Source organism: Solanum stenotomum, chromosome 8, assembly GCF_019186545.1.
Source record: "Solanum stenotomum isolate F172 chromosome 8, ASM1918654v1, whole genome shotgun sequence".
Classification (NCBI taxonomy): domain Eukaryota; kingdom Viridiplantae; phylum Streptophyta; class Magnoliopsida; order Solanales; family Solanaceae; genus Solanum; species Solanum stenotomum.
The window spans coordinates 14,158,591-14,173,711 of NC_064289.1; the positions used below are offsets into that span (position 1 = coordinate 14,158,591).

Genomic DNA, 15,121 nt, shown 5'->3' on the forward strand with positions numbered 1-15,121 from the left:
TACAATTGACCAATAAAATATTACTCTATTCAATCATTTAATTTTTCCGTGTTGCGAAAGTCATATGTAGATGTAAATTGTAATACTCCTCCCATCTCAAAAATATTATTGTATTTTTTTTTATATGCCTCGTAAAAAAAGCATCACTTAAGAATATTTTTTTAAATTATTTTATCTTTATTTATATCTACTTTATGTATATATGTATCATACTAAAGTGTTTATAATATTCTAAAATAATTACTATTAAAAATTCAAAAATATTTCTAAACTTTTATAATAACAAGTATTTTAATACATATATTTTTAGTAAAAATGATAAACTCTACGAGGGAGTAATATGATTTTGTATATATGAATGAGGTGGGTGCATTTAATCTAGCACACGTAGAGGGGAGTTGGGAGTTTATTGAAAATCCGGTCAACGTGTAGATGCATTTATTAGCTAACATAACAATGAATGAGTACAGCTATTACAGTTGCACAGTTAGTAGATGTCAACCATAACACGATAATAAGCCCTTTCCCTTAATTAATCTACACATGAGATGGACAATATAGGATAATCATCGAACGTCCATCAATAAGGTAAAAATTGAGACAATCTATCAAAATAATCTTCAATTACATGACATATGGCATCACCGGATGCATGCTATGTTTTTGCTATCCAAAAATAATAATCTTTAATCACATGACACGATGTCATCTGGTGCTAAGTTTTTGCTATCCAAAAACAAGGCAAATTTAGCCTTAATAAAGATGTGGACATATTTAGTTTCAACTATTAACTTGATAACAAATATGTTACATTTCGCATAGTTCTAAAACAAGTTTAATTAACTCTTTCACCAGTTGAAATTTTATTTTTAGATGGTCAATATAAAGAATTTTTATATATTGTAACAATTTGAATATTAAGGTATGCCGTGTAACTTATAGAGGTTGTATCTAGAAGAGAAAAAGGATAAATATATCTCCGAATTATCGAAAATGGTGTACAGATTCCCTCTGTCATACTTTTGGGACATTAGTGCCCCTGCCGTTCAAAAACTAAAGCATATATACTCTTTATACTAACGGACATACACATGTTATAATCTTATCCCCCGACCGATTAAATATTGGATCGACAGACAAGATTATGCCACGTGTCCCTATTTAGTCTTCCGTTAGAGTGAATGACATATAAATTCTAGTTTTTGGATGGCAGGGGCACCAATGTCCCAAAAGTATGACGGAGGGTATCTGCATACCATTTACGATAATTCAAGGGTATATTTGTCATTTTTCACTTTAATATTTTCCTTGGTACTATACACCACCTAAGTCTCAGTATTTTCCATAGTTTAATTACTTATTTATTATAAGTCTATTCAATAATAATAAAAAATTAAAAAGAGGAAAAAGTCCCTCTCATTATTGGGATGGCTAGGACCATCTTGTAGGTAGCTAGCTTCTCTTTTACTTGCTTTATATACCCATATCTCCCTTCAGAATTTCTACACCCAAACTTAAAACTTAGTTCTCTCTCTTATATAGAAAAAAAAAAAAGTTGTCTATTGACTTGAAAATAGCAATCAATTTATAATCTCAAAATGGCTCCAGCTTCTTACAATTGTATTTTCAATACAATATGTGTAATGGACGCTTCCACTCGATTAGGCACAAAGCTAGTAAAACGTCTTCTCAAGAGAGGTTACACTGTTCATGCAGCTATTCAAAATCATGGTAAGATTGCCCATCTCAAATCATCTGTCGTATTTCTGTTGTACACGAACATTAATTAGGAAGGGTTTTGACTATTATACTCTTCAATTGATATTTGAACAATCATAATGAACGTCATAGGGTATTTGTATTTTCAGTTCAAACACGATAAATAATTTGAGACAAAGGAATATAATCACTTGTTTATTTCCATCTTAGGCGAGTCATCGTCGTTGAAGAGGATTGAATGTGAAGAGAAGAAACTGAAGATATTTGAGTCGGACCCTTTTGATTATCATAGTATTCTTGATGCTTTGAAGGGTTGTTCTGGTTTGTTCTACAACTTTGAACCTCCAGCAGATTATCCTACTTACGATGTACGTAACCTTATTACTTTCAATACAAGTTTATTGTTTTTTTTTATCTTCTTATTAATTTCTACAGCTAGCTAAGCATGTGTTTACAGTGTGGAAGTTAGTGTTATTTATGATTTAATAATAAGATTTTGTTCTATTGAGGATGTTGTAGTGACCAGGAAGATTGTGTTAAAATAAAAAAACAAATAACTTATGCATCACCATAATTAAATAATGATGTCCCGTCGAGGTAAATAATGGGTACGTGTATAATTATATTGAAAAAAAATACCATTATTTTAATTTTCTTTTGATGTTAAAAGAAATTATTATTATTATTATTGTTAAACTTATGCACCACTTAAGAAATCATTATTGAAGTAACTACCAATTCTGTTTTTGTAATGTCGGAGCTAGAATTTCGATTAAAGGGTATCAAAATATAAAAAAGTAAAATTATATAAAAGTCAAAAAGTGTTAATATGAAATATTTTTACCTAACTATACAATGTAATTTTTCGATGAAGGGATGTCGATCATATGGCTCCTTCACCGCTCTTTTGATGTTAAAATAACTAGAACGGAAAATATATTTTTTAATATACTAAAAAAGTAAAAAATAAACAATAATAATGAAAGAGAAAAAACTATATAACTCTAATTAATAGAGCCGGTTTCTGTACACGCAAGGGGTTACATATTTCGTTACGCAGACACTTATAAGTCAAACATTATTTAGATAGGTACTATTTAAGGAGCATGATAAATTAGGCAGCTAGCAGTTGAATGAAAGGGAGGTAGCAGGATGTGACAAATTAAATTAAACATATAATAATAACATATCTAATATAAAAGCAATATACAGTTTTATTAAATTATTTTTAATACACCATCGACTCATCGGGTATATATGATTGCAGGAAGAAATGGGAGAAGTGGAGGTGAGGGCAGCACATAATGTATTGGAAGCATGCGCACAAACAGACACAATAGAAAAAGTAGTTTTTACTTCCTCAGCAACTACAATTATTTGGGGACATGATAAAGATTCTGCACCATCTATTGATGAAAGACATTGGACTGACATCAACTTTTGTCGTAAATTCAAGGTATCCATATTTATCATGTGTTCTTTTTTCTTTTTTCCTTATATCATATTCAAGTACTCTCTTCGTCTACTATTGTTTGTCAGGATAAGATCATGCACAATACTTAGAAAAATTTAATATAAGGTGCAGTTTGACTAATATAACTCTATTATCAATCATTANAAGCATGCGCACAAACAGACACAATAGAAAAAGTAGTTTTTACTTCCTCAGCAACTACAATTATTTGGGGACATGATAAAGATTCTGCACCATCTATTGATGAAAGACATTGGACTGACATCAACTTTTGTCGTAAATTCAAGGTATCCATATTTATCATGTGTTCTTTTTTCTTTTTTTCTTATATCATATTCAAGTACTCCCTCCATCCACTATTGTTTGTCAAAATAAGATCATGCACAATATTTAAAAAAAATTAATATAAGGTGCAGTTTGACTAATATAACTTTACTATTAATCATTATTAAAGTAGTCCTATAACTTTAAAAAGGCTACTTTTTGAAAACAGTAATTATGTAATTATTAAGGGCAGAATTGGAAAAAAGTGACTAATTATTTCTTTATGGTTTAAATTGACAATTAATTTTGGATAATAATTTTTAGTATAACTAACAAACAATAGTGGACGGAGGGAGTATTATTTACATGCACGTTTTATATGAAGTATATAGGTCAAAATTATTTTTCATTCATATATATGTTAAATATATGAACACACTTAACGAAATCTCTGACTTGATCATTATTGAAATGGACAGTTGTGGCATGCTATGTCAAAAACACTAGCAGAGAAGACAGCTTGGGCATTGGCAATGGATAGAGAAATAAACATGGTGACTATTAACTCAGGACTGTTAATGGGTCCTGAATTAACCATTACTAATCCTTATCTCAAAGGGGCAGCTGAGATGTATGAAGATGGTGTGTTTGTGACTGTTGATCTTGATTTCTTGGTGGATGCCCACATTTGTGTTTATGAAGATATAGCATCATATGGTAGATATTTGTGCTTCAATCACATCATTAACCAAAAACAAGATGCTCTTAACCTTGTCCAAATGTTGTCCCCTTTGCCTTCTCCACCTCAAAGGTATACTAGTACACCTCATTTTTATTCATTTGGTTTATGGATAGAGTTTAACTAGTTACATTCATCAACGATGTAAAAGAACTTTTATACTATCAGATCACCTAAAAGATCTTCATAAAAAGTGAGACTTATTATCATGAAAATAATACATGTTACGTGTTACAACATGTAAAGTTGATTTGATAGTGTGCAAAGAATTTCTTATATTATCATTGCATATAATAAGTTAAATTCGACCAGCTAGATATTTGTCTTAGGGTGCTGCAAGGGTACATCTGAACCCTCTTTGTTGCAAAGTTGAACTTTATTTCTTTGAATTCTTTCACATATACATAACACATAACTAATATTTTTCGTTTTGGCATATGATAGTTTGGAGGAAGACACAATGATAATACAACAAAGGATCAGCAACAAGAAATTAAACAAGCTTATGGTTGACTTTAGAGGATGCCAGCCTCAAATGATGGACCAAAATGCAAATCAAGACATTTGCTTATGATGAAAAAACTACATATTAAATCAAAGGGATCTGAATCTCTTATCCAAGTGTACAAATAATGTCCAAGTGCAAATCAAATGCGATAAAATTACTTTTCCCAAACCCCACTTCCCAAGTAGGCAAGTTACTAAAAAAGTTTCTCCTAAAAAGAAAGAAAAAGAGAGGACACATAGATGGCTAAATGCAAGGCATGTAATCATGTTTATGTACAAAAGTCAATAAATTAAAAAACACCATGTGAATTATGAGTTGTTTTTTATGTGCAAAAATGTGATGGTTACTTTAAGTCTAATCGTTTACTTGCAAGTCCAACTTTATATAGCTGCTAGCTAGTGGATGTATATAGAAGGGAAAAGTGGCAAATACATCTCTGAACTATCGTAAATAGTATGCAAATACACTCTGTTATGCTTTTAGAAGATTGGTGCCCCTGCCTTATAAAAACTAGAGTATATATATGCCCTTCACTCTAACGGATCGATGGATAAGATTATGACACGTGTATGTCTGTTAGTATAAAGGGTATATATGCTCTAGTTTTTGGACTGCAGGGGCATCAATGTCTCAAAAGTATGACGGAGGGTATCACATACCATTTACGACAGTTCAGAGGTATATTTGTCATTTTTCCCTATACAGAATGATAAGAGAAAATTTCACAAATAGCAAAGAGATTAAACTTAATAAGTCTTCTTAGCTATAGTTTGTTTAATTGCACTTCATAGCTAAGTTACGTTTGCTATGGGTATTTTCGTTTGTATATTTTGATTGTCAATATATAAACAGGGTAAGTATATACCAATTTTGTATTTATACATTTAAGAATTTTTTATAATTCCGTTTGTATATTTCCCTACAAATAAGGTAATTTATTATTTTTCATAATTTATACAAATAAAATGTATCAACAAATCGTATACAACTAGCTAAGGTAAGCATATACAAATTCATAGCAAAATTTAAGAAATTGTAGCAGTTAATTATAAATATCCAAAATTGTAGCTAAATTAAATAATATACTATAAATATTTGTCATTTTCGCATAAATTTTTCCCTAATGATTTAGTCTTTGGGTAAGGTTCGCTTTCAAATTTAATTAAATTTTGAAAAAATCAGTGTACAATTTCCATCAAAACTCTTATATTAGCTTTTTTCAATAACAAAGTCCATTGTTCCCATCAATACATTATTTGTTTTCTAGATACACGTATTTAACGTTGCTTTCAAATTAAACGCTTGTTGGTTCTAATTTTCTCTTAGAAAGACAGCAAACACACGTATAGTTATATAAATTCATAAAATTTTGACACGCTTACAAGAAAGATAATTGTCAATGCACTATATATGGACCCTCTACATCTTCTTAATCATATGGCAGCCTAATTATATATCACTCTTTTGAATACTTGTTTTTGTCTGCCTATTGATCATTTACAAGTTTGCCTAACACAACTCTAGAACACTATGCATATTAAGGAATGGTGCTTAAATGATACACTCCCACTCTATACTAATAATGATATATATATATATATATAATGTCACGATCCAAAAAAGGACGTGATGATACTTGTTTTTTCCCATTAAGACAAGTCAGCCTCAACCCAACGAAAACGAAAGAAATGTGGAAATATAAAGTAAGAACAAGACGAAGGCAGAATCATTATTTTTCAAGTAGAACAAAGTTTAAACAAAAGAAAAAGAGGGTCCGCCGACAAGCAACTACCACTCAAATCTTTCAACAAGCCTCGACTGTCAAGAGAAAAAGAAAAAGATCACGCGGGTCTGGTCTCGGAAACTACGCAAGTGTAGAAGCAAGGGGTGAGTACCAAAAATACGGTACCTAACAAGCAACCTAGAAAGAAGGCATCTACCTAGAAAACGGATACCCCTTACACTTTAACTGAACCTTCTAAAACTACAACCTGCATAGTAATCAACCCAACCTAGCAATTCTACAATACACGACTCACAAGGGTCGATATTCACAGTTCAATCTTCACAATTCAACAATCAAACAAATCAAATAAGTCAATATCAATGTCAAGTAGTTTGGTTATACGCACAAATACATCAATCACAATTAATGAGTAAGTCACGCATAAGCAAAAAAATATCGAGTCACAATAATCAATCTCTTGCCAGAACCATTTTTCATCGGCACAATATTACTAGTCGGGACCATTTTCCATCAACTTTATATCACTAGTGGGAACCATTTCCCCTCGACTTTATATCACTAGCCGGAACCATTTCTCATTGTCTTTATATCACTAGTCGGGACCATTTTCCACCGGCTTTATATCAAATCACTAGCCGAAACCATTTTCCATCGGCTTTATAAACACTTGCCAGAAATGACCTCGGCATCACAACACTCACCGGCAAAGACCTCGGCATCACAAATCATCACATGTTTCATCACAATCTTCACAATCAATGCATACAAGTAATATCACACCACACAGAAGAGATAACAATTCACACAATTCAAGTCCACATTCATGCTTTCAAGCATTTCATCAATCAATCATCAAGTGTCACAATAAGGCAATTCACATCATCATGTTCATCACAAAGTCTTTTTCATTTCAATCCCTTTTTATTCATTTAGATTTATCAAGTGGACAATTAAACCTTTCACCTCATCCCATTACTCCCAACACATAAGCAACAAAGGAAGCACATGAATTCTACTAGAATACAAAGTTTATAAGATCACTTGTCTTAAATCAATCAATATCAATCTAAGAATTGAGTCTTCCCCTTCCAAAACACTTCCAAAGTCACACAATCTATATACAAGAAAGTGTTTACCATCACATTTCGGAAACAATGATACCCACATCAATCCTCTTGAAAAGTGGGTCAATCAACACAAAACTCAATTCCAAAATAAGGTTTGAATCCAAATTTTATACTTGAAACATTACTCAAGGCTTTAAGAACTCATTAGGAAAAATCATTTTGAAAAATGGCTAAAAATCACTTCAAAATCATCATTTTACTAAGTTCTTGGGTTCTTGCAGATAAGCCCAAATTCTGCATTTCAAAAGCTTGATTTGAACACATAAATTCATAAACAATAATGGGTAATTTAACATTTAGAGTTAAGTATCGTTACCCAAAAGTTTTTCCTCAAAAATTTGTTCCAAATTGCCACCACAAAGCTCTCCAACTTCAAATTAAAAATGGTGAAATAGGGGGTAAACCCCCTCGACCAAGGGTTCACTTCCCTGCTAAAAACGCATCCCTCACAAAAGTGAAGAGGCTCTAACTTAAGCGACCAGCCTTCGCAAAAGCGAGGCCTGCAAACACACCAGGAAAATACAGCCAACCTTCAACACTCCGAAAAGACCCTTGGGATTCATTCGAAACCCCATATAAGCAAATCAATTATACTCGATGTTACGGACTTAATGGAACTGTCAAAATACAAATTCGAGGTCTCCTTGACCCGACATCCGTGAAAATCACAAGGAACTAACTCACGCCTAAAAAGGCTAAAACAAGCTCGAGACCTCTCAAAAATCAGTCAAGATCTCACTTATGCCTAAAATCATACCCTGAATTCAACGAAACTCTCAGAATTTTAATCGATAAGTCTATTTGGCACCCACGGACTCTAAATCATGGATCCGCCACTGCCTATATAGACCGTTCGATCAAACTACATATACTTATGTATATCATATGTATAAGTGTGTGTATATATATATCATATATTTAATACATGTATCAACATCATTACTAATAAGCGAGAGTTTCGTGGGACATTCAAAAGGGTATGTCTGTCATTTTCTCTTGTCCTTTTCTTGTCTCTTAGACACGTGTGTTTTCTCATTCTGAAAAATTGCATTTCACTTCATTGTTACCACTTCGTCTCATTCACCTTCTTCTCTCGATGTTTGCCGCATGTGTTTGTACATCCACAAAAAAGATCACTTCCATATTCACCAATATAATGCTTTTGGTATGTTCTCTGTTTTCATTCATCGATTTTGTGGGTTTTCTTTGAAGTCGTGCCTCTTGGTCTAATATGGGATAAGACTTTTGGCTTGATTTGCTGGGTTTATGTCTTCTTCAATGTTTTCTTTGAGGCTCCCGTAAAACTTAATTTTAATTTGGTTTGTTTGTTGAATCCGAAAAAACCTCCAAGAAGAAGCTTTGATTTACATGGTTTGCATTGTTCTACTTGGTTGCTTTTACTTTGAAATATATATTTGTGCATTCATTTGGTGTGTAAAACATTTCTTCGCTCGGAACAGCAATAGACTGCCAATACCAAAGTAAAGCTACTTATCCCTAAGCCATCCGAACTACAACATTCACATGTCTCATACTAATCTATTATGCCTTTAATTCGTTTCATAANACTTATTTAAACAACTTAACAACTTTTTAACTTGAACTAGTTTAGTTTTAACTTAATTCCAACAACTAAATCCATCAACAAAACCACATTATTTAATTTAACTTATTTAAACAACTTAACAACTTTTTAACTTTAACTACTTATCCCTAAGCCATCCGAACTACATCATTCACATGTCTCATACTAATCTATTATGCCTTTAATTCTTTTCATAAATATTTTGACCTTTGTGTGTTGTTTTTCTTATTTCAAAGTCTTTTCCTTTTGTGCAAATATGGTAATATTTTCATATTGATACAAACCCGCACAGCCCGTAAATATGTAAACTATAGCTATGGAGCTTAATTAAGTTTAATATTTATAGTGGTTAGTTGCGAAAGTTCCCCAAAAAGACAACAATGGGCTCCAATTATTGACTAAACCCAACCAAGACTTACGAAGACTCAATTTTGTAACACTTGACAACTAAAATAAGATGAGGAAACGTTTAATTTTTGATAAATTTTCATTGAAGATGTAGAGCAGTTACCAACTTCTCTGGGTGAGGTTTTTGGAGCAACAAGACAAACAAATTTCGATTACCGCCTCTCTTATATAATAAAGCACCACATTGATACTATTGAATATAGACGTTATTCGCATAAATCAAGATTATTCTTGATAATGATGTCATTGTGAGGAATCATGTTCTTGAATTTACGTTCACTATAACTAATTAAACTCAATCGTCTTCTTGCAATTAAAGGACTCTTATGATTCTCATGCAGGTAGGTAGCTCCTCTAAATGGGATCACATTGGGTGGTAGAGCTGCAATTTCAAACCCCGCTCATGTTGCGACTGTAATATATCGTGCCATATTCATATCCTCAATTTCATTGCTTGAACGTTACATATCATTTTCTTTCACTCTCTTATATACAAAGGCATTTTTACTGATGATGTTATTCATTTGGGAAGACCTTTGCTAATGTGAATTTGGGAGATTTGTTATAGTACATAAATTGGAGCTTTTGCTAATCATAGCCAACTGCTTCATAAGTTACTATAAGTTTGTACACGCATATGCATTAGAATTATAATAATGATGGGTGAAGCTTTCAATATATTACGTGGCAATTTAGTTTTCTGCTTATGAATAACCTCACCAGAGATAAGTTGCAGGGAAATGACTCAAGGATTTCATTGGTTTTGTGCTTGGCTGTTGTTTTCCTTTCGTGTTTATGATTAGTGGTAATTATAATGTGGTTTCTTTCCAGTCAAATGTACCAGAAAGTAAAGATTCCATGAGAAGCTTCTATTTCCAATTTTACCCATACAAATTGTTGTGCTTAGTAGTACTTTGTTCCTATTGACTAGCTAATGTAATAATTCTCTTTCACTCCTAACAAAAAAAACCAACTGACTATTTCTCTGTGTTCAAAATATATAGGTGAATGGAAACAACATAATAAAATCGGAGAGATAATTTCTTTCATGCTTTTGTCAATTGAATTTTCCTGAATTTAAATAGCTTATCTTCAAAGTGATGTGTTATTTTCTGTGCAATTTGAGCTTTGAGATGTATTTCCACTTCAAACTCTCTCTTATCAGTAATGACCATATCGATCGAATTGTGTTAATGTTCACTCCTTTAATTTATTTTTAGATAATAAAGAAGTTTGAACCTGAAAGAACCTACTTTTGTTCAGAAATTCCAGAATTCAAAAGCTATATCTCTGTTTTAACCTTTTCTAGAAAGCTCCATGTAACATTCTGCAAAATATATGTAACATACTATAAAATGTGTTAATGTTGATATTTATTTTAATTATGTTGCATATTTACAGGTCTTTCTTTATAACTACTTTTATCTCCGCAATATGCCCGTGCCTTGCACGAGAACCCTTATCTAGTATTAATATAAAGTACACACGGTCTATACATTTTAAACGTATTTCGTAAACTAGATAGCCTAATACAAAAATGAATATGAAAAAAATATTGAATAATGTGTTATAATACCACTATAACAAAAAAATGTTGTCTATGGCTTTTATAAAAGGGAAAATTGTACATAATAGCAAACTATTAATTTAAATTAAATGTTATAATCATATTTTGATTTAATTGTACCCCATAGCAAACGGTTGCTATTTCACCTCTCTCCTGGTGAATCTCGCTCGCCACTCTCGTTCTCTCCCTCGCCTCTCTCGCTTTTATACAAACGCAAATATATAAAATGTGTTTGTGTTTGTATAAAGAGAGAGAAAATTATATATATACATATATTTTCGTTCCCCTCTCTCCCCTCTCCCAGATTTCGCTCGCCACTCTCCCAGATCTCGCTCGCTCACTCGCCTCTCTCACTTTATACAAAAAGGCAAATGTATAAAATGCGTTTGTGTTTGTATAAAGCGAGAGAAAACTGTATATATACATATATTTTCATTCCCCTCTCTCACCTCTCCTAGATCTCGCTCGCCACTCTCCCAGATATCGCTCGCTCACTCGCCTCTCTCACTTTATACAAACACAAATGTAACATTGTGTTTGTGTTTGTGTTTGTATAAAGCGAGAGAAAATTGTATATACAAATGCATATATTTTCGTCATATACACTTATCATGATTATACAAACACGATCTTCCCCTGCCCATTTTTCTTTTGTCTTTCTCTCTTTCTCGCTTTATACAAACACAAATTATACAATTGATCTTTTGTATATGTATACCAAAGCAAATTATACAACTACTTTCTTTTGTATATGTATAGCGAAATTATACAACTGATTTCTTTTGTATATGTATAGCGAAATATACATATTTATGTTTGCTATGGAGCGCAATTATGCAAAATATAGTTATAGCATACAAAAATGTTTTTTATATTTGCTATATGTGAAAGTTGCTCTAATAATAAAGGTCAAACGTGCAAAGCACGTTCTTAGAACTAGTGTGACATAAATTCAAAGGTTTCAATGGCATTATAGTTATGAAAAAACGTGATTTACGATTGTTTCCTTTAAAATATTAGGCAAAAGTCTTATATAAACAAACATTTAAGGCATGACTTTCAAATTGAACTTCTACGCCTAATAGGATTTCTATCCCAAAGTGCAAATAGGACATCGACTCTCAACAAATTCTACAGCTAAAACTAATTTCACAACAATTCTACAAGGATTCTTCATTTAAAATATCAAAATAAATAAATAATAATGTAAATATAAGTAACAAATTTCTGTCGAACTCCATCTCATGTGAAATTATATCTGCCAAGCATAGTAGGTTGCAAAAAATGATACATTGTTTATACGTTATATAAACATTATATAATAGTGTATATGAATATATCACGTTAGCTACAAACTATTTGCCTCAACGATATATATACCGTATACGTAATAATCCCATAAATGGGAAAATAATCGATCATCAAATGTATTACAAGTTATTTAAGTAATTGAAATTTACTAAAATGATGTAAACTGAATCTGTTAGATGATTTTAACTAAATGGCAAAGCTTCTCCGGATTTCTATCCTACTTGCGTTCAAGACCAACATTTTTTTCCCATTATTGTTGTTTCCTAGATCTGTTTATCACAATAATAATCATAGGTGTATCTTGCGGGTTTTTTGGGTTGGACCCCTCGTCAAAAAATCATAATATATATAGAAAATTATACAAAGTATATAAATAAAAAAAATACTTCTCCTATATATATCATAAATTTTGAATACCCTTAAAAGGAATTTTTTATTTCGCCACTATCTCGTAAATAGAATAAATATAATCATTTAATATTTATATCACATGTACAATTACTCGTAGAAGATAATTAAATCCAAAGGTCATATTCTATAAGTATTCACCTTTTTAGGACCACTACTAAATGAATAACATTTGGCTAACTTTTTTAGATTAAAATTTCCAAGAATTCTATTTTGAATCAAATATCAAACCAAAATATAATTTGTTTTTAATGATTAACCAGCATTATTATTGCCATTCACGTAAGGAGTTTTTTTTTTTTTCTTTTGGAGATTTTGAATTATTCTTTGTCCATTCGTTGATTCTTGAAAATAATTGCACAAAGAATCTATATGTGGATTTTCCCTTCTCCAAAGTATATTCTTTTGGATTCACGTTTTAGGAAGATATAATATAAAAACGTGACTTTTAACTTGATCTCAATTGATATCATTGCATCAAAAATGATCATTAGCGGCAATTAAAATTAATTGCCGCTAACTATGTATTTTTAGCGGCAATTAGCACTCTTTGTATATTCTTTGTATATGTCCCTAAAGCCTTAGTGACATTTGGTTTTAATGATACTTAACTAATGCCGGTAAAGACTTTAGCACTCTTTATTAATGTCAATACTTATTGCTGCTAAAAGTTGTTTTTGTTGTAGTGTATTTATGTCCTTTAATTTTTAGGTGTGCATAAATAGACACTTAAATTTGTGTAAAATTAAATAAATAGACGTAAGCATCCTATCTGGTATAATGTATAGTATAATACAAATCAATTCGTTTATGTATTGTGCCTTATCGATAGAATCCATTCTTGATTGTTAATGTTAAAGTTTAGTACTATAGTAATATAATATACATATTATAATAAAGATTCGTGCAAAACTGTGGGTTGATTCCAAAATTAGACAAAAATAATAATCATATATTAACTGAGACTTTAATTTTATATAAGATTCTAAAGGACTTTGTTAATGGATGCAAATTGCATTTTTATAATTAAAGTAGGAAGTGTATGCATGTGTAAATTGAGTTATTATTTTAATAAAAAAGTTCAACTTATTACTTTATATAAGCACTTGTTGACTGTAGTATATATTTTGTAGACTATATAACATAGATAGAAAAGATATTTTATTCGATGGATATACATAAATAACTATTATTTACATATTAATTTTCAATATTTCACTACAAAAGTCGAATAGTTAAAACAATTGATCAACTATATATTACTGCATTAAAACATCTAATTTTATCAGCAATAAATATTAATAAAAAATGATAAGTCTTTATTAGTATTGGTTGATCTAATTAATATTGCTATAAGTTTTAGAAATATTTTTTAAAAAAAGCTAATTATCTTTAATTAAAATGCATATTTAGCGTCAACTAAGCTATTGTCGTTAATTAATTACCGCTAAAAATTATTTTTTCCACCCCTTCTCCTTACAGTCAAGTGGCTAAACGCCCCTCCCTAGATAAGACACAAGAATAACTATTTTTTTTTTTGTCTCACTTTATGTGATATAGATAAAATTTAGAGAGTCAATTAAATTTTGATATAATTTTAAAATATTTTAAATTGTTAATTATTGTAACTTATAGTACATTTTATGTAATTTTTAAATAATGTATGTTACTTTCCTTGTCCCAATATATGTAGCACAAATAGAATTTCAAGAGTCAGTAAATAATTGAGATTTATAATACATTGTACGTCGTTTCCAAATTAAAATAATACATGATACTTCTTTTGTCCCATTTTATGTGGCATAGATAGATTAATTTTATGTATCAATCGAATTATTTTTTATAACCAATCAATTTTTATACGTTTTTTTAAAACAATTAAGTTGTCAACTAGCGTGATTTATAGTATTTTTACGCAATTTTTAGATATATAAGTAAATTAAAAATAAGATAAACAAATTAAAACGGGGGAAAAAAAAAGAGAATGTTTATGCAAGTGTGGAACCACACAGGTGAAGAAGGCACGTCGACCACCACCTGTGTGGTTATCCACACTTATATATAAGTAGTGGATATATGACAGATAGATTAATTTTATGAATCAATCAATTTTTTTTTTATAACCAATCAATTTTTATACGTTTTTTTTAAAACAATTAAATTGTCAATTAACATGATTTATAGTATTTTTTACGCAATTTTTAGATATATAAAAAAATTAAAAATAAGAGAAACAAATTAAAATGGAGAAAAAAAGTAAGGGA

General features: G+C 30.7%; 3 protein-coding genes across 4 annotated transcripts in view; 2 read left to right on the forward strand and 1 right to left on the reverse strand.

Annotated features, from left to right (window-relative positions):
• Positions 1–15,121, forward strand: part of LOC125875055 (inactive poly [ADP-ribose] polymerase RCD1-like) — a 485,870-nt gene that overhangs the window by 218,529 nt on the left and 252,220 nt on the right. The window lies entirely within an intron of this gene.
• Positions 1–15,121, reverse strand: part of LOC125875097 (dolichol-phosphate mannose synthase subunit 2-like) — a 250,508-nt gene that overhangs the window by 85,303 nt on the left and 150,084 nt on the right. The window lies entirely within an intron of this gene.
• LOC125875080 (cinnamoyl-CoA reductase-like SNL6) lies at positions 1,500–5,022 on the forward strand. Of its 2 annotated transcripts, XM_049556157.1 has the most exons (6): positions 1,500–1,731; positions 1,930–2,087; positions 2,987–3,108; positions 3,423–3,480; positions 3,937–4,268; positions 4,641–5,022. In XM_049556157.1, the coding sequence occupies exons 1-6, from the start codon at positions 1,599–1,601 to the stop codon at positions 4,768–4,770; spliced, it is 933 nt and encodes a 310-aa protein (XP_049412114.1). In that variant the 5' UTR covers positions 1,500–1,598; the 3' UTR covers positions 4,771–5,022. The 2 variants fall into 2 exon arrangements, with proteins under 2 accessions (XP_049412114.1, XP_049412113.1); XM_049556156.1 differs by lacking the exon at positions 3,423–3,480 and having other exon boundaries at positions 2,987–3,175.